Source organism: Periplaneta americana, chromosome 11 (assembly GCF_040183065.1).
Source record: "Periplaneta americana isolate PAMFEO1 chromosome 11, P.americana_PAMFEO1_priV1, whole genome shotgun sequence".
In the NCBI taxonomy this organism is placed as follows: Eukaryota; Metazoa; Arthropoda; class Insecta; order Blattodea; family Blattidae; genus Periplaneta; species Periplaneta americana.
The window spans coordinates 1,116,475-1,143,099 of record NC_091127.1 but is presented as its reverse complement, the minus strand read 5'-3'; the positions used below and the strand labels follow the sequence as shown (position 1 = coordinate 1,143,099).

Sequence of the window (26,625 nt, the reverse complement as noted above, 5' to 3'; positions counted from 1 at the left end):
TACTTGTATTGATTTGCGTACACATCTTGCACATCACATATTGCTCTGCTTTACTGACGAAGAGGTGATTTCCTAGACAGAGATGGAACAGTTTCTTAGGACGTCATGATTACATGTTATTTAGTCATCAATGGAGGTTTTCAGTTAACAGTAGGTTATTTTACGACGCTTTATCAACATCTTAAGTTATTTAGCATCTGAATGATATGAAGGTGATAATGCCAGTGAAATGAGTCTGGGGTCCAGCACCGAAAGTTACCCAGCATTTGCTCATATTGGCTTGAGGGAAAACCCCGGAAAAAACCTCAACCAGGTACCTTGCTCCGACAGGGAATCGAACCCGGGCCACCTGGTTTTGCGGCCAGACACGCTAACCATTACTCGACAGGTGTGGACTTCAGTTAATAGTTTTTGTATTAATAGTTGATGAAGTTTATGCAATCCTAGCATTAAAACACGCTTGTTATGACGCTATAAATCGCGCACAATTGGCCTAATTCTGGCACCAGTGCCAGAAAAGGTTACCTAGCAACTAGTACTCCATAACGTCATCACCGCCTTCACAACACAATTTTATACAACGTACCTGTAAGAAAAAGCTTCAAAATAACAAAATAACATTGTCTTAGAAACAGTTACTTAGCAACCACGCAATATATTACGTCATATCCAGTATTGGTACTCATGTCTCTACTACGTCGTAACATTACATTTTGTAAATTTATAATAGTTTTTCCTTACATATTTTAATGCTAGAATGGCATAAACGTTGTATGTAACACGTGTGTAATCTTTATTATAAACACTCGTGAAAATAAGCATGCTCGCTTATGCTCACGTGCTAAACATTCACTCGTGCCGATTATACACTTACTTACTTACTGGCTTTTAAGGAACCCGGAGGTTCATTGCCACATTCACATAAGCCCACCATCAGTCCCTATCCTGAGCAAAATTAATCCAGTCTCTGCCATCATATCCCATCTCTCTCAAATCCATTTTTATATTATCCTCCCATCTACATCTCGGTCTCCCAAAGGTCTTTTTTCCTCCGGCCTCCCAACTAACACTCTATATGCATTTCTGGATTCGCCCATACGTGCTACATGCCCTGCCCATCTCAAACATCTGGATTTAATATTCCTAATTATGTCAGGTGAAGAATACAATGCGTGCAGCTCTGTGTTGCGTAATTTTCCCCATTCTCTTGTAGCTTCATCCCTCTTAGCCCCAAATATTTTCCTAAGCACCTTATTCTCGAACACCCTTACCTCTGTTCCTCTTTCAAAGTAAGAGTCCAAATTTCACAACCATACAGAACATCCAGTAATATAACTGTTTTATAAATTCCAACTTTCAGGTTTTTTGGGAGCAGACTGGATTACCAAGATCATACAGTAGTTACATAAATTACTATTAAGCAGGCCTACCAGGAATCTTATGGAGGGACATGAGATGGAATCCAACATTTTCATTGTTTTTTTTTAATATGAAGTCCTAAAATCAATGAATATGGCTGATTCTCAGTTCTATCATTGTTAACAATACTGGTATCATTTACTGTTTATCTACTATGAGTGACCAAGTAACAGATCCATGCATAATATTTTGTTTTGTTTCCAGTAAAGTAGAATGCAACTATTGACTTGGAAATTTGTTGTCCGTACATAAAACATCTCATCAGGAGGTTTACTGAATACCTACACCACATATATTTTAATTAACTTCTAGCCTATCATATGAAATTTAATAAATTTTGTATTTATTCTTATATCTATGGTACTGGTAAGTTTATTTGCAGATAACAGACTTTAATAAATGATGTGTTCTTTTCCAATAACTGTTGTATATATTTTTCAGTGGATACACATGCCTGTTCCCTCCAGTTATAACGACGTAACCGCCAATTCCACACTGCGCGACTTTGTTGGCTGGGCGTGGTACCAACGCAGTTTCTTTGCTCCAAAACGATGGTGGACAGATCAACAACGGGTGGTTTTACGATTTGGAAGTGTTCATTACACTGGGGTTGTGGTAAGGGCACTTATGTATAGACTTAAATTCTTTCTCCGAGGGAGCTAATTGAGGTGTCCGAAGTTTCGGAACTACTTATAGGTTCCATCATCAGGGTACATACTCTGTTGGGCTCATTACGCCAGGCTAATCCAGATGATTGACCCCTCTGCTCTGATGATAGAACCTGTAAGCAGTTTGGAATACCCAAAAACCTAATTCTGATATAGTCGGACATTGGATCTGTGCCCCCATAAGATATATTTGAACTGAACCCTAATTCCTTCTCAGCCTCGGTAATTCATTTCTCTCCCTGCATTCCTATCTCTCTCTTTTCTATCTCTCTCCCTTTCTGTCCCTCATTATTCACAATCTTGAGCCTTCTTGCGGGACAGTTTACAATATTTGCACTTGCAGTCCAGTGTGTCAACTCAACATGAATACTGTAGCACGGAGTGGCAAAAGAAATATTATTAAGCAAGTACGTAATAGCATTTTGCGATGAAGAGAAACAAACAGGTCAATATCTGTTTCCTATAAATCAGGCAACGAAAAGAGCAGCTGATATCACAGGTGAGGCTTATTTTATTTCAATTGATTACGTATTAAAATTACTTACTTAACTAATATTTATAATACAACATTTTATGTAATTTATATAGACAGGTCAGAACTCCTAATAAAGAAAATCAGGAGAGAGGGAGTCTGTGCAGGAGATGAAAAGCTAGAATCACCAGAGAAGAACAGACCAAGGGAACTTTTAATTATTGTAGATGATATGAACCGCTGTATTTTAAAAAGAAAGATACAAGAATTTTATACCGTGCAGAAAGAAGTTCCAACATTGAAGAAATTACTGAAGGTTGTGAGAGAAGCAATAATTTCCAAGGTTGGAGAGAAACGCTACGGAAAGTGATTCGAGACATGGGATTTAAGTTTAAAAAATGTAGAAATACAAGATGTATTTTGATTGAAAGAAATGATATTGTAGCATGGAGGACCAGTTATTTATGACACTGTTTGACGGCAGTTTGACAACATCCCTATTCGGCAAGGTTCGTGGCCTGCTGTTTAACGTGGTGGGAGGAAAGCGGGTGGAATGGAGTGAGCACAGGCGTTAACTTTTCCAAGAACGACGACAGCGCTGAAGGGGCACAGATCCGATGGTCCGACAATAATAATGACTCATAAATTTATTGTTCTATGACACAGGACCTTTGATCCATTATCCCAGCCTCTGCTATCATTTAGCCTTCAAATGTTTTTCCGTATACCATTATTTTTCTTCATTACACATTTGCCTGTTTTATTTCCTTACTGTTAAGTGGCACTTACTCCCACAGTAATGTTATGAGTTATGAATTTTCCTTACGTGCTTCAGACTGTGTACAATGTGTATCAAGATTTCAGATAAGATGACACAGAATGAATATGGCAGTTGGGCTCACTCAGGCCTTGACGAAAAGTTGAAGCTGCAGAATTCCTGCATGGAAATATCACATGCACTTTGGTACATCGGTATAAAATCTTAAGGAAAAGAGTTAAATTTTCTTCTGGTCCACAGTCAGTATGGGCAACAGTTTATTTCGTTAGAATCACGAGGTGTTGTTGTTATTGTTTAGTCAACTGTCCGAAGACAGGTTGGACCTCATATGTGACACGCAACTAAACCAGGAGATAATAGGGTAGGGTAGCTAGTTCCTTTCCCCCTCCTCTGACTAGTAACATATTACACTAATCAGACTTCAGATGTATACAAACAATATTGTTCTTCCTCTGACACATAACGTCAAGTGAGATGTACTGCCTGATAATAGATGTGCATATCAGCCAGAATCTGAATCAGAGGTGAATCATGTGATTGGAATGAATATTTCTCTGTTTATTATACAACAGCAAGAGTTGTATATTTTTTATGTATTCACTAATTCTGACCGACAAGTGCAGACAAGGTTCGCAGAGAATTTTCCCTTATGTGAAAATTCTTAATCCATTTTGAATCTTGTGTACACTACTTTTAACACTTGAATATAATTAATTGATTAACTAGTTGACTTACTCGTGTTAATTATGTAAGATTTGTGCGGCTTACAGCTGTTTCGGTGCTTCACGCACCATCCTCAGAGCCTACTAGATCACGGCGTCATCTCGAACTTCTCAATCTGTTATGTGGGTGTGTTTGATTGTTGAAAGGTGTTGAAGAGTGGAGTCAAATAGTGTGTGTGTACTGAAATTGATCTGTGTGTTGAGAATTTGATCAGGGTGTGTTTTAGTGTGTTTGTATATTTACAGGTGTATACAAACTCACATGTAATAGTTGCAATAAGTTCTACATAGGACAGACAGGCAAATCATTCCAAACACGCTACAAAGAACACATTAAAGCAATAACCAGAGGACACAATACATCTACATACGCCAATCACATAACCAATGCTAACCATACATACAATAACATAAATACAGACATGGAAATCCTACACATACAACCCAAGAACCAAAAACTCAACCAACTAGAACAATACGGAATATACAAACCCACTAAAACACACCCCGATCAAATTCTCAACACACAGATCAATTTCAGTACACACACACTATTTGACTCCACTCTTCAACACCTTTCAACAATCAAACACACCCACATAACAGGCAGAGAAGTTCGAGATGACGCCATGATCTAGTAGGCTCTGAGGATGGTGCGTGAAGCACCGAAACAGCTGTAAGCCGCACAGACTTACATAATTAACACGAGTAAGTCAACTAATTAATCAATTAATGAAAATTCTTAGTTACCTGACGCACATAATCTTGCTAGAGACAAGACAAAGCGGCATGTTTCGACCTAGGAAACCTTAAACGATATAACATTTCTTGTAGAAATAAGAGCTACGTAGCTACTTTTATTTTTTATTTTAGTGGACAGTAATACTCGTAGTGTTGCTTAGCACTGTTTCCACTGAGTTATGTCAAATAGTGTACGAACACACCCACACAACAGGCAGCGAAGTTGAGATGATTACGAGACACAGAAGGCTCTGAGGATGGTGTCAAGTTGCACCGAAACAGCTGTAAGCCGCACATGATTACATAATTAACACGAGTAAGATCGCCATTTAATCAGTTATTTATATTCAAGTGTTAAAAGTAGTGTACGAAAGATTCAACATGAAATATTCGAAATTGTAACATAAAATTATTTTATAAATTCAAGTGTTGATGTGATTTTTCTCTCCTCAGTCTTACCTTTAGCTACTAGCACTACAATGCTGTAGAATCTTTTGATTTATTATTTCCAAAGATACGTTTATATAATGAGAGAGTATTTATTTTTATTTGTAATTTTATCTTTGAATCATGATTATTTTGTTCCAGTGGGTAAATGGCAAAGAAGCGTGTGTGCACTCTGGAGGACATCTTCCATTTCAGGCCGATGTTACAGAACTGCTTCTGTACGGATCTGCCAACCTTCTGACCGTGGCTGTGAACAATACTCTTACCCTCATAACTGTTCCTCAGGGGCATATCGATCATCCCAACAACACAGGAAGGTACCTAGTAGCAAAAACTGTATCATCTATTCATATATTTAAGCATTTTTTTCGAACAGAGAGTCACGAAATCAAAACTTGTTCTATGATATTATGGATTTTTCAGAAGTCTGGTACCATATTTTTGTCTGGATACGGATTTGGTCAGATGGACTAATACAAAATGATCATAGCAAAACATAAAGGCTTAACTGAAGTAAAGATACATCATTAAGACTCAGTTTAAACTACAGCCACAAACATACACATTCAGAAAAAGGAAAGAAACCAAAGAAACTATGTTATGTAATGTAATCAATCCATTTTCTTAATGTATCCAGCCGTTTGCCGACAACATAAAGTCCACTATAGTCCACTGTAGTCTATTCAGTTGTTGTTTTTCACAGAAATGAGGGGTATTTTGATCAGTGTTCATTATAGATGCCTGTTGCAAGTAGCTGTAATGTAATGTAAAGTAAGAAACGAACATGTCTGACAATGTGACGTGTGAAGCTATTCATGAGATGATGATGATGATAATGATGATGATGATGATGATGATGATGAATTACGACGATTATGATGATGACGAGTGAACAATGAAATAGTACTGCTCAAGCAAGAATTCCTAATGTTCCGATGTTCTAAGTGAAACAGTATAAATACTGTACGTTACATTAATAATTTATTTTGTACCTAAAACCAGGAGTACTACATATTACATTGGTTTTTGTGGAATATGATATTTCCTCTTCTTATATTTATTGTTCAAAAAAATTAGAAAAGTACACCATTTACATTAAAAAGAAAGAACAAAATTTATTACTGTACTGTGAAATTTACACTAATTTCTCGATTACAAGAAAGGAGATATCAAACGTTAATTAAAAGTATTATTTTCCTAGTAATCAGGTACCAGTAGTTAGCTTATATATTAATTTGCCTATTACATTACATCAGGAACATGTCATCCATATTACTGTTGTTACTGGCAAGAATTGAAAAAAAAAACATTATTGTATTGATTATAATTTGTCTCAATAATGCATAACAAGGTAGATATTATCACAGCAGTGCTTCAATGTTATTTTATTAAACTATGTTACCTGTGGACTCAATGGTAAAGACGTCAGGCAGAAGACGACCTGTCAGGTCTGCCCGGCGAGGCTCAGAATGTGTTTTATAATTTCGTAAAGTGGCGACAAAACAAAACTCAAACAACTTTATTGTTGAACACAGAATCTGCAGTTTTGACGAAATCCTGTCACAAATTGTGACCAACATTTAAAATAATCTTTTAGTTAATTTGCAGTTCATGAAAATACACCCAATACCGTTTGAAAATGTAAACCAAGCCTTGAAATGAAAGACTTGCTGGTAAGTCAAAAGCATCGAAAAAACCTTTCTTGGTATTCAGAGTATTCACGGCTGTCTGATGGTGCAAAATATGGACAATGTTTGCTATTTTCTAATAATAAGGATGTCTGAAACATGGATGGTATCAATAACATATCTAATTCTTGCATTCTATTGGCTCATCATGAATGTTATATAGAAAACTTTTCTTTTATTTACTTAATGAATATCAGTGGGCCATCATACTAGAGTGCTGGGCATGTAAGCCAGGGGTCTGGGTTCAAATCCCACTCTACCCTGAATTTATAACTGTGTTGGGCAAGCTCTGGTCCAGGCAACACAGCAGTTTTCTCTGATTACTCCGGTTCCCCTGTGAGCATCATTCATTACGAATATAATATCTGATGAATTAAGTGGGCTATGCTTCTCGACACTAGTGACATCTATGAGCAGCTCGTGAGTTGGGGTGAATAAACCACAAGTTAAGAATCCTGCCATTGGACCAAAAATATATATCAGCGAACCGAAAAATGATCTTCATTTATGTAAAACATTTAGAAAATGATAAGTACCGGTACTTGATGCTTGCCATTTAACCCAATTAGAACTTCCACACAGCGGTAGTGATCAATAGCAAAGATGACTATGTAAAACTTTTACACCTGTTCGCTGAAACGGACGATAAATTAGAGCATCGTCTTCATATTTTCAAAAACTTCAAATAAACTCAAAATAATGTCATACAATATGCATTTCTAGTGTTTTCATTAATGAAATTAAAAGTTTAGTCATTTTCGGTAATCGATATCGAACTTTTTCCTGTAAATATTAAACAAAGAATCTGATTTTCGGAACACACTTCCAGTTAATATTGAAGTCAAAGCTCAATGCATGCAACACAAACTCTTCATTTTTCAGGTGAAATACTGCAACATTATTATACTACTTCCTAGACCTTCAAGCTTTTCACTTGATTTCAGTAAAAGAATGTACCGGTATAAAATAATGTAGATTAGTTCTATTACTGCTTTAAAAAATTACATCTTTATGTAATTGGTTGACTCTTCCATACCAGTAACCGAACTAAACTTACGAGCAAAGCAACAATATCCAGGCCACACATTTCTGTTTTACATGAAACTCGTCGTGTATTTCTGCTACTTTTACTTGAAACAATTGTTGTTGTTGTTGCATACTTATTTCAATAAAAATTGAGTTCCTTACACATTTATTGCTTTTCAAGAAATTGAAATTAAGATTTTAAACCATATTCTTATACACTTTACTGTGATCTTTAAAAAGACTGTTCCATCTGTGAAATGACTGATAATTTAATATGTACTGTATTTTTATGATTTTCTTATTGTAATAAATGTGTATTTTATTCAATTTTATTTATTTATTTAATTGAATTTGCTTATTTATTTCTTTATTTTTATTTATTTATTTTATGTACGCATTTAATTAATTAATTAAATTTATTTATTTATTTAACCTAAATTTATTAATTGAAATAAATAAGTTTATTTAAACATTTTATTTATTTTAGCTGAATTAATTTAAGTTATTTTATTTAATTATTTATTTAGTTATTTATTTATTTACTTATTTAATATTTCTTAATTTATTTCTTTAGTTATTTAATATTTATTTATTTATTTATTTATTTATTTATTTATTTATTTATTATTTACTTATTAAGCAAAATAAAATTCGTTCAGGACACTAGAAAATTCGTAATTCGTACAAATTTAATAATTTAATAATTTATTGATAATTTAGATAAGAAAGACAACATGAGAGTTAATCAGTTAAAGGCTGCAGACTGTTAGCAATACTAATCTTGGTGTATGTGGTTCTCCTATTCATAAAGGTATCCGCCAGGAACTGTGTTGTACCATCATGATTTTGACTTCTTCAATTATGCTGGAATCCACCGGCCTGTTTATTTGTACACAACTCCACAGACGTACATAGATGACATCACAGTTGTTACTGACATAGATGGCGATATGGGTGAGTACTGAATAATACATTTGCTGAACTAATAATGATATTTGCATGTAATTTATACTTCACTGTTCTATATGTACTTTCAACATCGTCCTATGATGGGACAACTAACTCGATAAAAACAAATGTAAAATAAAATAATAAAGAATTTAAATCTATAACATATTACATACAACTTTTTATTTCATTGAATATTTTTATTGTTAAAGGGTTCTTTTCTTTGATTCTTCGAAGAATTTCATGGTTCTTGGCTTTGCTTGCTCTCTCAGTCTCTGATTCATGATAGGTTTGTATTGTTATCTTCGCTTTATCACATAATAAGCGACACAACAAGTATGTTAATGAATAGGTACCGTAACTTTGCTTTTATGAACCATTACTAAGAACGAACAGTCAACTGAGAGGGAACAAGTCCATAAACTTTTTTTTTTGTACGGTATGTGTGCATTAGACTGATACCAGCAGCGAAGTTCCAAGCCTTTGCCTTTGCCAGATTACATAACTTAATGATGACCTTACCCCTGAAATGAAGTTTCCGTTCTAAACAACTCATTCTGTCACAATTCATTTGTTTTCATGTTTGATAGAGGACGTATAATACCATCTAGTAACCATAGAAGTTAAATACCTCCTAGATTAATTATGATGAAATCTAGAGAGCATAGGCCACAATCCCATCCTTGTTGATTAACATATTACCTCATCTTGCTAATGAAAATAATTAGAAACAAGTTGCTTCATTAACTGAGCTCCTTGAATTTCATATCGCATAGCTTAGTCGTTTTTTGGAATGGTCAATCATAATGTCGACTGCTTTCTAAGTCCTGAAAAACTGTTTTATGATCAACTGGAGGCGTGTACAACATTTCATTTCATAATATAGTCAGCTCATTATATGAATATGATCGTTACATTTTGTTTTAGGGATCATCAAGTATAAAGTTGAATATCAGAATAAATACAAAGATCTTCCCTCAGTACCACAATGTAAAGTTTTCGTTCTTGATAAAGAAGGGACGAAACTAACTTCAATTAAAGGACTTGTTGGCAAAATACATATTCCTAAAGCCAACTTTTGGTGGCCACATCTAACACACCCAAATCCAGGATATCTTTATACTCTTGAGGTAAGTAAATACCAGGTACAGTACTGCAGTTTCATACATTCTAAACGGCATAAAACCATTCGATCTTCTTTCTTCCACAATAAGAAAAATTACATTTTATCATATCAGTAATATCAATCAAGAAAATTTAGACAAAAGAATATAACAGATAATAAATTGAAGTGGAATAAAAAAAAAAGTACATAAATTACAGTAGGCCTATTACATTACTTTATTTATCTGCAATGCATCTTCGTTTCTTACTCTCCAATTTTAAATTCTGCATGTAATCTAACTATGTGAAGTCCATCACTAAAATATAAAGTGCATTTCTTATTTTGTAAACATTATTATACTGATCACTCCAGTGTCTTGGAACTTAGCATTTCCAATGTTCCGCAACTACATAAAGTTCCAACACAGAGGAGTCACCTATTCTGTTACGCCTGGCTCAGTCCTGTGGTGTCTAATTCTGATTACATTCCAGTGAGGCTAAAAGCTCATATTGTTATACTGAATTAATTGAGGCCACTCATATGGGTTCAACGCACAATCTCCAAATTTGTACACCTCCCATGCAGGGCCTCTTAATCTATGATACTGAACTCTCAGCTTTACATCTCTTCCTAAAAAGGAGCTACTTTTATCTTAATCCAGATTGATATCTATAAACCGTTAATATGGTAGTGGATTTTTTTTTATGACATTGGAGGTCTTTCATTATTAAAAATCATTCTTCTCCCCCTTCTCCATCGTCTTTTACCTCATTTTCTTCCTCTTCTCCTCCCTTATCTTTCTTTTCCCTCCATCCTCCCTCCGCCTTCTTATTCTTTTTCCCTTTTGGATTCATTTGGAGTCTGTTTCTTATGAATATTTTTTAATTTTATTTTTCAGGTCCATCTGTTTTCTGATAGCAGTGAGGATATTTATAGGTTGCCAGTTGGAATCAGAAAGGTGACGTGGAATACTACAACATTTTTCATTAATAATATTCCCACTTACATGAGAGGATTTGGAAGGCATGAAGATTCCAATGTAAGTTTCAAATTACGTACCGGTACTTTTAAAAGTTATTAGTATCATATTTACTAATAAAGTAACAAAACTGAACATCCAGCAACTTGTAAATTTTACAGAATTCTTAGTAGAAGTATTTAAAAATATTTTTAACGATACTTTCAACTACAGAGGTCACTCCACACCGAAATTCAACCTGGGCAAGAAATGACCGACATATTTTTCATGAAGCCCTCTATCAGGGACAGGATTCTGTTATGTGCCCTAAACCTATGATATGTGACTTACAGTTTTACTTCCTCATAGAGAACGCCACAGTAAAAATTTTATCACCCTTCAAAATCCACCACCGTCAGCTGGGTATGAACCCGTGAACCTAGGATCCAGTGGCCAGTCAGAACAGAGTGAAATCTTGTTGTTCTTCATTCGGTTCAGTAGTACCGGTATCTTTCTTGGGATGCCTTTGTGCACCCAAGTGCTATCTCCAAACTATGTGGAGAAATAGTCGGCAAATTTTACCTTGATGTACCGTAAATACGAGGCCTGTCTAAAAAGTATCCGACCTTTAGCCAGAAAAAATATTTCAAATACCTGACGGGGTTGGGACCCTAATCCCCTTCAAAGTAGGCCCCTTGTGCTTGCACACACTTAGCCCACCGATCCTTCCACTGCCGGAAACACCTCTGGAAGTCTTCTTTTGGAATGGTGTTCAGCTCCGTCGTCGCGTTCCGCATTATCTCTTCTCTACTCTCAAAACGGGATCCTTTCAGTGGTGTCTTCAATTTTGGAAACAACCAGAAGTCGCAAGGAGCCAGGTCTGGAGAGTAGGGAGGTTGGCGAACGGTTGTAATTCCAAGAAAGTGTGAATCAATTGGGATGAATGTGCGGGGGCGTTGTCGTGATGCAAGTGCCAGTTGTTCGCCGTCCACATGTCTGGTCTTTTGCGCCGAACTGCATCACGGAGTCGCCGGAGAACATCGTGATAGTACTCCTTTGTCACCGTTTGTCCTTCCGGTGCGTATTCGTGATGCACAATTCCACGGACATCAAAGAAAACAGTCAGCATCACCTTGATTTTGCTTCGCACCTGCCGCGCTTTCTTCGGCCTTGGAGACTCGGGATGCTTCCATTGAGACGACTGTCTTTTTGTTTCTGGGTCATACCCGTACACCCAGTTATCACGGTGTTCAGAAACCCAGGATCAGTGTTGGCGGTGTCCAGAAGGTCCTGTGCAACGTCACGACGGAGGTCTTTTTGTTCCGGGGACAACAACTTGGGCACGAATTTCGCAGCCACTCGGTTCATGTTCAAATCATCACGCAAAATTGCATGTGCAGAATCTTTACTCACTCCAACCTCTTCGGCAATCTCCCGCACCGTCAAACGACGATCTGCCATCACCAAATTTCGCACCCTCTCAACAATAGCTGCACTCCGAGCAGTTTGGGGCCTGCCACAACGTTACTCACTCTCCGCTGATGTGCGGCCATCTTTGAATCGGTTCAACCACTCCTTAATTTGTGTTACACCCATCGCATCTTCCCCAAACACCTGCTGAATCTTACGAATTGTTTGACTTTGAGAATCACCAAGCTTTTGACAAAATTTGATGCAGTATCTTTGCTCAATTCGTTCAGGCATCTTGCGAGAAAACTAAATCCGACAAACACTTAGAACAGCACCTTACTTGGCGACCACCAGCCAGTGACTGGCACAAGCGAATGCGGTGAAAAAATTCAAGCATGCGCATTACGGTTCCTCCTTCCACCGTGCACAGTGGCGCCGCCTTAGAATTACTACTTTGCGCGGGAAAATTTAAGGTCGGATACTTTTTAGACAGGCCTCGTATATGATGTTGACCTCCTACATTTATTTATCTTTTGAAGGAAGCTGTAGTCTTTGACTGGGTTTGAACCAGCGAATCTTGGATTCAGTGATGGCAGTCGTGGTAACCACTAGACCACAGAGGACGACTACCTCGCAGGGACTTCCACAATATCATCTTCTTGAATCCTTAAATAGAGTGTAATTCCCTCAACAAATTCCTGCTTCAGGATCTAAGGCAGGGCAGTACAAAACATATCATGTGATTTTAATTACTTGGTGTATCACACAGCAAGTTAACCTCTATAAAGTTAGTAGCAAATAATTTCACCAAGATGGAAATTAAAAAACTACTCATCTTTATATAAACCACTCCTTGCTTGTTTTCAGGTTTTTCTTGTCTTTTAAATTTATCTAACTTATCAGTTAGCCTACTAACATGAATTATTATTTTTTGTCTGTTTCTTCAGATACGAGGGAGGGGATTAGACTATCCTCTGCTAGTCCGAGATTACAATCTTATTACGTGGATAGGCGCGAACTCTTACCGCACCTCGCACTACCCTTATGCGGAGGAAACTCTGGACATGGCAGACGCGCTGGGAATTATGATAATAGATGAGAGTCCTGCCTGCACAATCGAGTAAGTGAACGTGTGAAGTGTGCCTTTTATGTCCACAGCATTTTACTATTTTTAGTGATAAGGCATTCCTTCTATTGTTTGTTTTCCTAACCATCCTCTACCAATTATCAGAATAAGTTTATTTAAAACGTCTTAAGTTTTTCTTTCGCTACCTGTACTATAATGCTTTTCACACGAACTTAGTTCATACATCTCATGTTCTTCGTGGCCACAATATTGTGTCTGAGTGCATGTAATATTTTATGCTCGACCATGCCGAAATGTAGTAATTATACACCTGGTAGCAGACCTTTAATGCATGTCATTAAAGGTCAGGTCTTTCAGCCAATGACGACTCAGGTTACAACTGTTCAGCCAATGACAGGTCAGTTTTCTACCGTTATAAAACCGCAAGTATCGATTATTCTCGGATATGCAATCGAAAGAGAATTAGCGAAAAGTCACGGAGGCTGGAAATCCAATACTGTCGCAGAAGGTTATGTTCTGTTACTATAATAATTAGCGTTAATTGTAAATAATATTCAAATAAATTCAATTTGTCATCCCGTTTTTCAATGTCTAATTTAATTTCAATGTTATCTCTGTAGGTTCTTATGGCCTAGCAAGGTCAATGTGAACATCTGTTCCTCGGAAAAAATCAATACTTTCGCGTCTGCGCATATCTCACAACATACGGGACATTGGCCAAGGTCAGATACAAAGAAAATTAATAATACCAAGTTAGAAATATGGTCGAGCATAAAAAGTCGTATGAAACTCGCCTATAATGGTAATTAAGAAGCTCGTATGAAAATTATGAAACTCGCTTGCGCTCTTTTCATAAATATCCATACTCACTTCTTAATTACCTTCATTATAGGCTCGTTGCATAATGTACTATAACTTAACCATAACTAACAATGGCGGAATCTTAACATTACAAATAGGCAATGTTGCTTAAGTGCATATGGCTCGTGTTATTATGGGCAGGTAGAAAGCCTCAACCTCCATCAACTAAGTTGCATGGAATGAGATATATAGTATATTATATCAAATTCTCAACACACAGATCAATTTCAGAACACACACACTATTTGACACAACTCTTCATCACACGAACGCACCCACACAACAGGCAGCGAAGTTGAGATAGCGCCGAGATCTAGTAGGCTCTGAGGATGGTGTCAAGTAGCACCGAAACAGCTGTAAGTCACACATGCTTACATAATTAACACGAGTAAGATCGCCATTTAATCAATTATTTATATTCAAGTGTTAAAAGTAGTGTACGAAAGATTCAACATGGAGATATATAGCATATTATAGTTAATTTCTTTGCTTATTCAACCAATATATTATATTCTAAAATATACACTGTTTGAAGCCTTGAGGCCTTTTCTTCCACTCAACCAGGTCTACAATTAATACAATGTCAAGTTTCGAAGAAGGGATCGTGGGAATAACCATGTGTCATTAGGAAATACTGCATTAAATGCAAGAGAAAATATGGATGCAAAACATTCATGAAAATGCCACAGATAGGCCTACACTGAGGGCTAGTCGAGTTAAGGATAGTTCCCCTTTTGTAGAAGCAAGAAATAGGCGTGTGTGTTATGCATCAACTCTCCGAAAAATGGCAGAAGGTTCTCATGCTGTTATACAAACATTACCGTTGATGTCCATGCTTGCACTTTTGCAACAATTTGTACATAAAGATGAAGCCGCGAAACTGATTGCAATGAACTGCTTCAATTCAAGATTCAACCTAAATGTTACTTAGCTACTATTCTATAAAACTCATTTTGTTGATCTTTGAGCTCTGGTTATTATTTCTCATATTAATTTATCTGAAAATTACATTTTCATCTGATCTATGGCCAAAATACAGTCCAGACTTTGGATATCCTGAAGCCTCCTTTACAACAGAGAGAATCCAAAAACAGAGCAGGTCGCACCATCGAGTTACAAAACCTGACAAATGCACATTATGCAGAGTGCCTGCCTCAACAAAATCATTTTCTGGAATGTTCAATTAAAAAGAACCCACAAAAGTGAAAGGTTTAAATCCTGTAACTGAAATAGTTCTCGAGACACTTCTATGGTGCCTGAGCATCACCTAAATGTCTGAAATCGCGAAGGATACTAGTATTCATTACTCAGTACGGCTTCAATTACTTCACATATTTTTTTCTCTGTAATTACCATGTTTTACTTTCAAAATGTTTCTTCATTCCAGCTACTTCACAGACGAACTGCTGTTAAAACATAAAGAAGTTATGGCAGAAATAATAATGCGTGACAAGAACAGACCTAGTGTTGTGATGTGGTCGCTTGCCAATGAACCAAAATCCTTTAAAAATGAGTCCAGTGCCTATTTCAAGTGAGTATGTGACACTGCTTTTCTGAGCTATCAAATACACAGCACAGCATAACGGTGTGGTCTTACTTCCTTTCAGTGCACTGGTGAATCTTACAAAATCCCTGGATCCAACTCGACCAGTGACTTTCGTAACCAGTCAGTATTCTAACACTGATAAAGCCGTAAGTAGAACTTCCTACTTAAAAATGTAGTTAATCGGGTTGAAGAATCCATATTACAGTATGTTTCATAATCATTACAATGCGAAGTTCTCACTACAGCTAGGAAGTTTAGGTGCTCCACCTTAATTTTTTTTTATATTTAAATGTCCAAATTAGCTTGTCTTGCAAAGAAAATATCAAATAAACATTCATAACTATGTTTTGGTAGAACCTTTTTGCACTTTTTTCAATGCAAGCACCTTTTTGCAATGCAAGTTTCTTTTTGCACTTTTATAGATAATTTTTTTTAAATAAAAATAAACAGTTTATATTTCGTAATTTCAGTATTCAAGTATTAAAATATATTGTAGGTAGTTGGCATCGCTGCATCACATTACTTTTGCTTCAGTGACCTACTGTTATGCCATGCTATTGTATAGAAAGTAAAGGGAGGTGGGAGGGCTGGAACAAATTTAAATCTTTATAATTTTTCAGTTCCGAATACATTTCGATCAGTGTAGTGTCTGCCATTTTTCTGTGTCTCCAGTATGCCAAAACATAAAGTGAATGCCGGGCTTCTTCATCTTCAATAAACAAAAACGAATTTTTTACTGAAACAGCAAAGACATTTGTGGCGTGTGGTATTCCTCTTTCCAAGCTTAACAACCCTAATACGAAAACGTACTTGCAGAAATATATTGGGAAGACTGTTCCAGATGACAGCACCTCAAGAAAATCATATCTTCAGCGTCTTCATGAAGGAAAATTAAATCAGATCAGACAAGCAGTGGCTGAAAATCCAGTATGCTTTATATTAGATGAAACGACTGCTAGGCACCTGAGATATGTTCTAAATATTTTAGTGGCACCCCTTAATGGACAGCAAGTGAAACCCCATGATTTTGAAAACCTCATATGTGACACCAATAAGGCATCACTCATGAGGCAATTAAGCCCGATAACTGGGTGGTCGTTTTCTTTCCCCTTCCATTGCATACATCGCTGACTAGCTACATATTACACTAGTCAGACTTCAGATGCATACAAACAATTGTTCTTCCTCTGACACATATCGTCAAGTGAGATAATAGATGTACATATCAGCCAGAACTCAATCAGAGGTGATCCACGCCCTATCAAATTTAATTTCTAAACATGTTGTAGGTAGATTACTCAGTGGCTAACAGAGAGGAAGTGAACAGAACACCAACTTGCAAACTATAGAGCTGCACAATTCATTTACAGCCGTGGTCGTCAGCACTCGCTGAAATGTGCAAAGGGTACGCGGTGCAGTCCCATGTACACTGTCTTGCAACAGGGAGAGATAGAGAGCATACCCGCTAGCAGCTACGAGAGCACTATAGTGCACTGCGGGTAAGAGACGCTAGCCCCAGCGTGCTCTGTGCTGACGACCCTGATATACAGGATGAAAAAGAGTGTTACAAAAACCAACTCAAAATAAAAAGAATACAACTATATCTGGTAATATAATATCTGAATAATTTCAAGGGAAAAATTGTTCCGGGGCCGGGTATCGATCCTGGGACCTCTGGTTGAACGTACCAGCGCTCTGCCAACTGAGCTATCCAGGAACTCCACCCGACACCATCTCAACAGAAAACGTTAACAGAAAACCACAATTCCAAGTCACACAGAGTTTGTGTGCACTCGATGTGGGTCTTTTGCACTTCGTCAGCCCACGCGAGTTGTGTGGATATAAAGGGAAAAGTTGAGACGGTGTCGGGTGGAGTTCCCGGGTAGCTCAGTTGGCAGAGTACTGGTACGTTCAACCAGAGGTCTCGGGATTGATACCCGGCCCTGGAACAATTTTTCCCTTGAAATTATTCAAATCTGCTTTACAGGGAGCTTTACCTGAAAGACTAGATTTGCACAATATAATATCTATCTTTCCCTCCTCACTCTCCTTATTCTCTCCCTTTCTATACAATGTTTTTCGTGATGTCTTTATTTTTATTTTCTTGAAGTCTTTTTCTCTCTCCTCCTTCCCTCTTTCCCCTCTCGCACTCTCTTCCCCAACCATTCCTCCCCTCTCTGTGACTATCAGTAATACAAGTAAAACATTTTATATTCAGTAGGATGTAAGCATCTCTTATTATGTGACGATAGTTATCCCTGTTGTGTTGTCCTGACAGGTGCAATTCATGGACGTTGTATGTGTGAATCGATACCCAGCTTGGTACAGCGATTCTGGCCACACAGACTTGATCCAGCGTCAAGTGAAGTACGAACTAACTCTCTGGCACCTGATGTTCAACAAGCCTGTGCTGGTTACGGAGTATGGAGCTGGATCTGTAGTAGGGATGCATACGGTTTGTACATATCTTGCTTATGTTACTTCAGCAAAACCAAAGTCAATGAATAGATACAGAGAAGTTGAGTTTGAAGATGAATGAACGGGGTCATTGGTAGATAATTGGATGGATGAACAGATGTATGGATGTGTGAGCGAGTGATGGGCGAGTCTTTGGGCAAATGGAACACAGAAGATGTCACTGTATCTGTAAGTGTTTAGAAATCTATAGTGGTTTACCTGTACTAATATCCTGCTACGTACCACAAATCTCCATTTTCTTAAAACACTTCCTTTTGTTGTTATATTTCGGATATGACTTATCAAAGTTGGGAAATGTGCACAGTATAAGATAGTTGCTTTACGAAATATAAGAAAAAGAGAATAGGTACTTTCAACGTGCGTAGAAGAATAGCTAAAGGCAAAAGGCAAGTCTTTTTGTTCAACCAGTAACCTAATGTTAGAACAACATCCTAGAACGTTTCTCCAAAATTGCTCTACCTGAAATGATATTTTATAACCTTACAAAAGACAACTGTCATGAGGGACATATCACTGGAGGTGGAATCTACTGGGAAATGTGGGCTCTGGAAATTATTTTGTTAGAAAAATATCCCTCGTTAGGAATGCTTATTCAGCGAAGTGTAATGATTTGTGAATAAAAATGAAAATGTGTGGCAAAATACTAAATACAGTTTTAGAAAAATTATGAATTCCACACTTCAAACAGAAACAGAAGATAGTACAGTGAAACCTGTTCAAGACGGAAGTGACATGGTCCTAATTTTTTTTCCGTTGTGGACGGTTTCCGTATTATTCAGGTGACATTAAAATGACATATTTTGTCATTCATATACATGAAAAACAAAATGGCATACCGCAAACTGCAAGAAGTACAAAATATTTCATTTAACACTCATCACATTAAATCAGCTTTGTGTCGCTCATTACGTTGGTGAATCATCTTGATTAAAATCTCATTTTCTGTATAAATATTATCGTAACTCACTCATTAGTCATTAAACATTACTAAAGTTTACTAATCTCATTCTATTTAATATCTAACACTATGCTCTAATACTGTACTGCATATCACTGCACATTATCAATTAGTTGGGCTAGGAGCCATCTATTAGAAGCCTTGAATTCTGGTTTATTTCATTTCTTTCCCAGTTCAATAGCTTGGTCTGCAAGTTAGATCCAGAAATTGGCTTGTTCTTTGAAAGGTCACGAAGAACCCACTCCCACAACAGTTAATTTATTTTCCCATAAACAGTTGCTTTCTGGTTCCTTTTGTGTCACCAATATCGGCCGCACGCCACTCACTCATTATGATCTTTATTTTTTTATGTGTCACACCTGAGTTTTCCACAACTCTACTTCAATATTATTTCACACAGACTTTGTTTCTAATTTTCCTTTATCTCGATAACTTTTACTGCATCACTTAATGTTAATGCCACATTTTATGCAACTTTTTTTTTTTTACCTGGAAATCACTACACTTGCGCTCTGTTTAGCTACGACAGTATACGGGTGTGAAGCATTGAAAATCTTTGAAGGGACTCATCTGCCTAGTCAACAGGGTAATAAAATTTATGACCGACAGGCCAACACACCCTCGTACCCTCTAGAATTTTGTAAAGAAAACTTGTTTTAGTAACCTACATATTTCGTATATTCCTTGAAATTACACGCTGTTTCAAAATATAGTTACAACATATAGTGTGTCCAAAATATTGTTTCCGTTTTGAACAGTAGCAGACAGTTTCCATTTCTGCGTTGGACAGTTTCCGTTTTTTTTCAGGTAAAATTACACATAATACATACAAATTTCGCCGGGACCAATAAATTGTTCCGAAATAGACAGGATTCCGTATTATTCAGGTTCCGATTTGAACAGGTTTCACTGTAATAACATTTTCACATCTTGTTGAGTAACAGTATTTATATTTAATTTACAAAATAATGAAAAATAATTTTATGAATGATATGAGAAACATAAAGCATGAATGATCGAATTTGGAATGTTACAATTTGTCATTTTTGTTTTGTTTTTTATTAGATGCATGTATTCAGGAGCTAAGTATATACAAGATTCGTTAATCAATAAGTATAATCATTTAGTTTGTCAAGACACGATGTGCAGTACAGGAATGTTTCTGTGGAGGGGGTAGGAGTAGAAGGGAAGATCGGGCGTATGTCTACCGATTCAAGGCAAATTCCTCTATAATTCGTAAGTAGATTCATCCGATCTCGTGCGCAGCTCTGTAGACAGAGTGGGGGAGTGTCTGGACATAATGGATGAGCTGTAACTACAGCACGAGTTCGCTGTAAGCTAGTGAAAACTGTATGTTTATTATGCATTGGTACGTATATTTATTTGTTTGTTTATTAAACTCCAATTACCTCCACATTTTGGGTAAAATAATGATGATACATTTATGTATTTAAATTTATTCGTATCACTTTCTTGCCAGACTGTTAGGTCTGTAATATGACGTCTAAAGACAGACTTGGAAAGGACTGCTGGAAGGTGTTATCTAGGTAGACTGTGAGTTTTGAGGACTGAATTTAATACGACATTCTATATCCAACGTACATCAATAGAAAAAAGTGGAAGGATTTGATGGAATGGAAATTACACTGACGTCATTTAACTTTGGTTATCATGGAAGTGCTTACGTCACATGCGATAAATCGTAGAAAGACAGGCTACGGCGCGAATTAGAGTCACGTGATTATCTCGGTCTAGTCATGGCCATCGTGACAATATAAGTACATGTTCAAAGTTCTAAAAAAACAAAGGAATTGCTATATTAAACTCCCGTTGAATGTGCATTTATATGTAATCTTGTTCAATGTTGGCCATGTTATGACTGAGAATGTGACGTCACGCTGTAGCCTATCTTTGTCGTTAGCCACGCAATAAATCCAGCAACATGAACGAATCCACTACTATACATAAGGGGAGTCCAGATATATAGGCCTACATAGACTTCTTGGGAGAGTTCATTAAAATCCAAGAGGGAATGGGTTTCACTATATTTAAAAAATAATGTTATTCAGTTGTGCAGATGCTTGCACAATACCTGTGTGACTAAAGAAAGTTAATAGGCTACAAGATTAGCAATACTCACATACAGACGGGTAAATAACAATAATAATATTTACAGGATATTCTCATGTGCTTTTATACAGTATACCGGTTAATTGTTATTTGGCTCAAAAATAGTTCTTTACTTGTCCTCTTAATGGTACTGTACATTCATTATTATTATTATTATTACTATTACTATTATTATTATTATTATTATTATTACTACTACTATTATTATTACTATTATTATTATTATTATTATTATTATTATTATTATTATTATTATTATTATTATTATTATTATTATTATTATTATTATTATTATTATAGTTCGATTGACTTATTCGCAGTTTATTTCATTACCCACACTTAAACCTCACAGCAAATCGTATTCATTTATCCTAATTCCTGTATAGAGGTTACACTTTTTTATATTGTTGTTAACAACGCTGAACTGGTAATGGCGGTATTTTCGTGAGATTCGTCTGATGTTCGCCTTGCCTGGGGAACACCAACCAGACAATCATCCCAAGCAAGATTCGAACTTATGTCCGAGTACAAGTCCCACTTGCTATCCCTACACTACTTCTGAACCTTTCTGAATAAAAAAATGTGACTCTTTGTATGTAACTGAATTTTACATGTACATATCATTAAGTAATCGAACAGAAAAGATTTTCTGAATTGGCATTAGATGGGCACACTGGACACTTCTGATGTGCGTGCTTAGTACATGCCGAGCTTCCAACTAACGGGATGCAATACTGACTACTGAGCCAAATTCAGGTGGATAAACTGTCTGGAGTTCTCATTTCTATTACATGCCATATGCCTACAGACTCACTTCTCTTCCATCATAATCAATAGAACTCGGTTGGATTCGAGCTGCTTACTCTCAGGTCACGAGATACTGCAAGAATGAGTTTTATATATCTTGGACAGACAAGCAGGGACTGGTATGCATAAATCATTACAATGCACTTTTATAACCATGACACTAGAAGAAGGTTAGAATGGTCAAGAACAGACATCTCATATGAGGACGGTGGGTCCTACAGATGTCCTGGCAGTTATGCTTTTCTCTAGGATTCAGTCAGTTAGCCTACTCCACTGACTAATTTATCCGAGCTGCTTAACAGATGTTACACGGTGCCTTAAGATAAAAGAATAACCTGTTCCATTTCATGATGTTTGCAGGCTCCATCTTCAATGTGGACAGAAGACTATCAAGTTGTGACTTTAAAAGAGCATTTTAAGGCTTTCGACACATTATACCAAGATGGCTTCCTCATGGGAGAAATGATTTGGAACTTTGCCGATTTTTCCACGCCACAAGGTAATGTGCATTATTAAAATGGGACTGTCTTTGGAAAAGAGGACAGTTGCTAATATATATGAAGAAACCAAATTAACGAAAAGGTTATTCACCCATATTCCTGCATCGTATTTTGTCATTTTCATACGAGTCGTATTAACAGGAAGTTCTCTGTCCATAACAGAGTTCTTAATACAGTTCTGATCTGCTCATGGCACTGCTATAACAAAGCACATAACTAGTTCAGTCATATCCCATTACAATAAATTACAATTACCAAGTTACACTTAACAAAAAAGAATATGCAACAAAGAACCACTCACGCTTTTTTTTCGATAGCTAACTAAACTCATATGCGTTTTTAAGTTTTCAGGTGAATGTGATCAGAAATAAACTGTCCTGGAACTCGTTTTATGTAAAGTTGTGTCAGAGGAATACCTATGACTGCCTTCTTCAAAGTCACTCTCTTTCCACGAATGTACAACCATTCCATAATTGCACCAAAACTAAATATGCAGGGTGTCCACCATGACCATCCAACATTTTAAACACATAAGTTAAAGGAAAAAATTGTATACAAATAATACTATGCATGGATATTATTGTAAAACTCACAAAGTTTTCAGTTCAGTGTTCTCAATGAAGAAAAACAGCTCAATAATGTGATTGTCTAGAAGCCCAGACAATTTTTGGACTACCACATGTTCTTGGACTGAACGACCTAGTAAATTGCCACCTTGTGCTACTTTTGCATACCTAAGGCTTAAAAATAATTAGTAACTTTAAATACAGTATTATGTACATTCAACTTATTGCGAACAAATTCTCTCAATAGTTTAGGAGAAAAAGCTGTACGCAAGTAAGCCCATACAGTAGAGGCTCAAAATGATTTATACCAGGATAAAGTTCAATGAATATGCAGTATGTATTCCAATCAAAATCCAAAAGTAAATTTTACTATATTTTAGACAATGAAAATGAAAAAGTAAAAGTTAACTAACTACACTTAAAACTCATTAATTTTAATCAAGTTTAATAAGAAAAGCAATACATGTAATAATTATTTAATAAGCAGCAATCTGTCTTACTAATTTTATTGCTTTCAATTTATTTGTGTAATCATCCTAAACATTGGGCATTTTACTTGTGTGTCAGATTCATAGATTTGTATCTTTCTTTCTACAGAATATATTCGTCCAGGAGGCTGCAAGAAGGGATTGTTTACTCGAGAACGACAACCAAAAATGGCAGCTCATGTTACTCGTTGGCGCTACTGGACATTAGCACATAAATCTGCCAATGTAACAGTACCACTTGACTTAATGTTTGCAATTCCATAGTGCAAATATTAGCGTATGTTTCATTACCATGTGAATATCATTCAGTTATACAGTCACACCTCTCTACTGTTCCTCGTCCTGAAGAATTTTATAATAACTTGGTTATTATTACTATTTATAATTTCGAAACTGAGTACGTCAAAAATATTGGGTTTTTCTGATAGATACCATTTACTAGAATCAACGAATATTGTTACACTGTAGTAGATGTTAAAAGATGTCTACTGCAAGGGTATTTTATTCTTGCAATATTGTAGCAACTGTTGTGGAAAGTTACATAAACACAGGCTAGTTTGTTATATTTTGTGTGAAACTACTGAATTTAGGTGTGTTTAAAAATATAGAGAAGTTTCAGCATGAAGATAAAAGTTTATACCTTGACAGAATAAACTATGTTAATTATTTACGAAGTTAAGTTGTATGTAATGGAAATATGGAAACGATTATAAATTCAAATTTCGTTTTAAAATCACATTGCAACAGTGGAAAGAAATGATTATCTAAGCAATGTAACATTATTGAATATAAGACATTATTTTTCTTCTAAGATAATTTTTGCTCTTTTGCCATACAGAGTTATTTTGAATTGTGTAAATACGAGTGATCCATAAAATAAAAATGCTGTAACATGAGAATGGTTGCTATTTATTTTTCAGTAATCCGTAAATACATTCTAGGTCGGGAGTTTTGACCCCATCAGATCTTAATGTGTCCACCACTGTGTAAACAACACAATTGGTAGAGGGGAAGAGAAGGCCTGATGGCCTTATCTCTACCAGCTTAAATAAATAAATAAATAAACAAACAAACAAATAAATAAATAAGTTAAGTACGTAAATAAATAAATAAGTAAGTAAATAAATAAATAAATTCATATTGTATGATGCAATACTCAAGAAATAATTTTTTTCAAAAGCTGAGACAATCTTTGCTTTGAAATTTTTAACATCCCTGGACCGTTGTGTATAGACTTCATTCCTTACGAAACCCCAAGCAAAGAACTCAGGTGGCTTCAGGTCTGGAGGCCGCAACTACACCAGTTGATGTGAAGTTATTCACAAAATCACGAACTTCTTTTGTCCAATGCCCACATTGTTTTCCTCTTGCAGCTGTGGTATGAAAAGCAAATGTGAAATTTTTCTGAAGATTCACATCATGTAATGCCTGAACACGTTGCACTAGTTGTGGCATACTCGTCTCTGTAACAGTCGTCTAACACTCGTCTTGGAACTTGCTTCAGTTTCGAGAGCATGCCCTTTGTTCAAATATGCGACCATGACATTATCGAGCTCTCTGAACCCATATTCACAAGCGAATGAAATTGAATTGATGCCTTACTTACTTACTGGCTTTTAAGGAACCCGGAGGTTCATTGCCGCCCTCACATAAGCCCGCCATTGGTCCCTATCCTGAGCAAGATTAATCCAGTCCCTAGCATCATATCCCACCTCCCTCAAATCCATTTTAATATTATCTTCCCACCTACGTCTCGGCCTCCCTAAAGGTCTTTTTCCCTCTGGTCTCCCAACTAACACTCTATATCCATTTCTGGATTCGCCCATACATGCTACATGTCCTGCCCATCTCAAACGTCTGGATTTAATGTTCCTAATTATGTCAGGTGAAGAATGCAATGCGTGCAGTTCTGTGTTGTGTAACTTTCTCCATTCTCCTGTAACTTCATCCCTCTTAGCCCCAAATATTTTCCTAAGCACCTTATTCTCAAACACCCTTAATCTCTGTTCCTCTCTCAAAGTGAGAGTCCAAGTTTCACAACCATACAAAACAACCAGTAATATAACTGTTTTATAAATTCTAACTTTCAGATTTTTCGACAGCAGACCGGATGATGAAAGTTTCTCAACCGAATAATAACAGGCAGTTCCCATATTTATTCTGTGTTTAATTTCCTCCCGAGTATCATTTATATTTGTTACTGTTGCTCCCAGATATTTGAACTTCTCCACCTCTTCAAAAGATAAATTTCCAATTTTTATATTTCCATTTCGTACAATATTCTGGTCACGAGACATAATCATATACTTTGTCTTTTCGGGATTTACTTCCAAACCTATCTCTTTATTTGCTTCAACTAGAATTTCCGTGTTTTCCCTAATCGTTTGTGGATTTTCTCCTAACATATTCACGTCATCCGCATAGACAAGAAGCTGATGTAACCCGTTCAATTCCAAACCCTCTCTGTTATCCTGGACTTTCCTAATGGCATACTCTAGAGCAAATTGATGCCACACTTTTAAATTTTGTAAACCACAACGCACATTTCGCTCGTTACCTTGCAGTGAATGGTATTTTGTTTATTCGGTTATTGATAAGTGATGATCTTGTATCTTTTGTACAAACAATGACACAAAACTCCCTGTTTTAACATCATACTGGAAATAAAACAACTTTCGTATTGCTCCTGATGTAATGTTTATAGCGATATTATTTATGTCTTCCCAAACGGATCAGACTGTATATTTATAAGAACATTTTTTCTCCATTTTTGTATTGCCTTTAATGTGAATGCATTCCAAATACATTGTTCGTATCTAGAT

The 26,625-nt window shown here is 36.3% G+C and overlaps 1 protein-coding gene across 3 annotated transcripts in view; it reads left to right on the top strand.

Annotated features, from left to right (window-relative positions):
* LOC138708706 (beta-glucuronidase-like) overlaps nucleotides 1–24,702 on the top strand; it is a 32,797-nt gene extending 8,095 nt beyond the window's left edge. For all 3 annotated transcript variants that reach the window (XM_069838809.1, XM_069838810.1, XM_069838811.1), the window contains exons 3-13: nucleotides 1,861–2,034; nucleotides 5,389–5,564; nucleotides 8,773–8,915; nucleotides 9,837–10,039; nucleotides 10,913–11,053; nucleotides 13,330–13,502; nucleotides 15,718–15,861; nucleotides 15,938–16,022; nucleotides 18,155–18,331; nucleotides 22,610–22,748; nucleotides 23,913–24,702. In XM_069838809.1, the coding sequence (XP_069694910.1) occupies nucleotides 1,861–2,034; nucleotides 5,389–5,564; nucleotides 8,773–8,915; nucleotides 9,837–10,039; nucleotides 10,913–11,053; nucleotides 13,330–13,502; nucleotides 15,718–15,861; nucleotides 15,938–16,022; nucleotides 18,155–18,331; nucleotides 22,610–22,748; nucleotides 23,913–24,067 (1,710 nt within the window). In that variant the 3' untranslated portion in view covers nucleotides 24,068–24,702. The remainder of the gene's footprint in view (nucleotides 1–1,860; nucleotides 2,035–5,388; nucleotides 5,565–8,772; nucleotides 8,916–9,836; nucleotides 10,040–10,912; nucleotides 11,054–13,329; nucleotides 13,503–15,717; nucleotides 15,862–15,937; nucleotides 16,023–18,154; nucleotides 18,332–22,609; nucleotides 22,749–23,912) is intronic.
* Nucleotides 24,703–26,625: the final 1,923 nt, after the last annotated feature.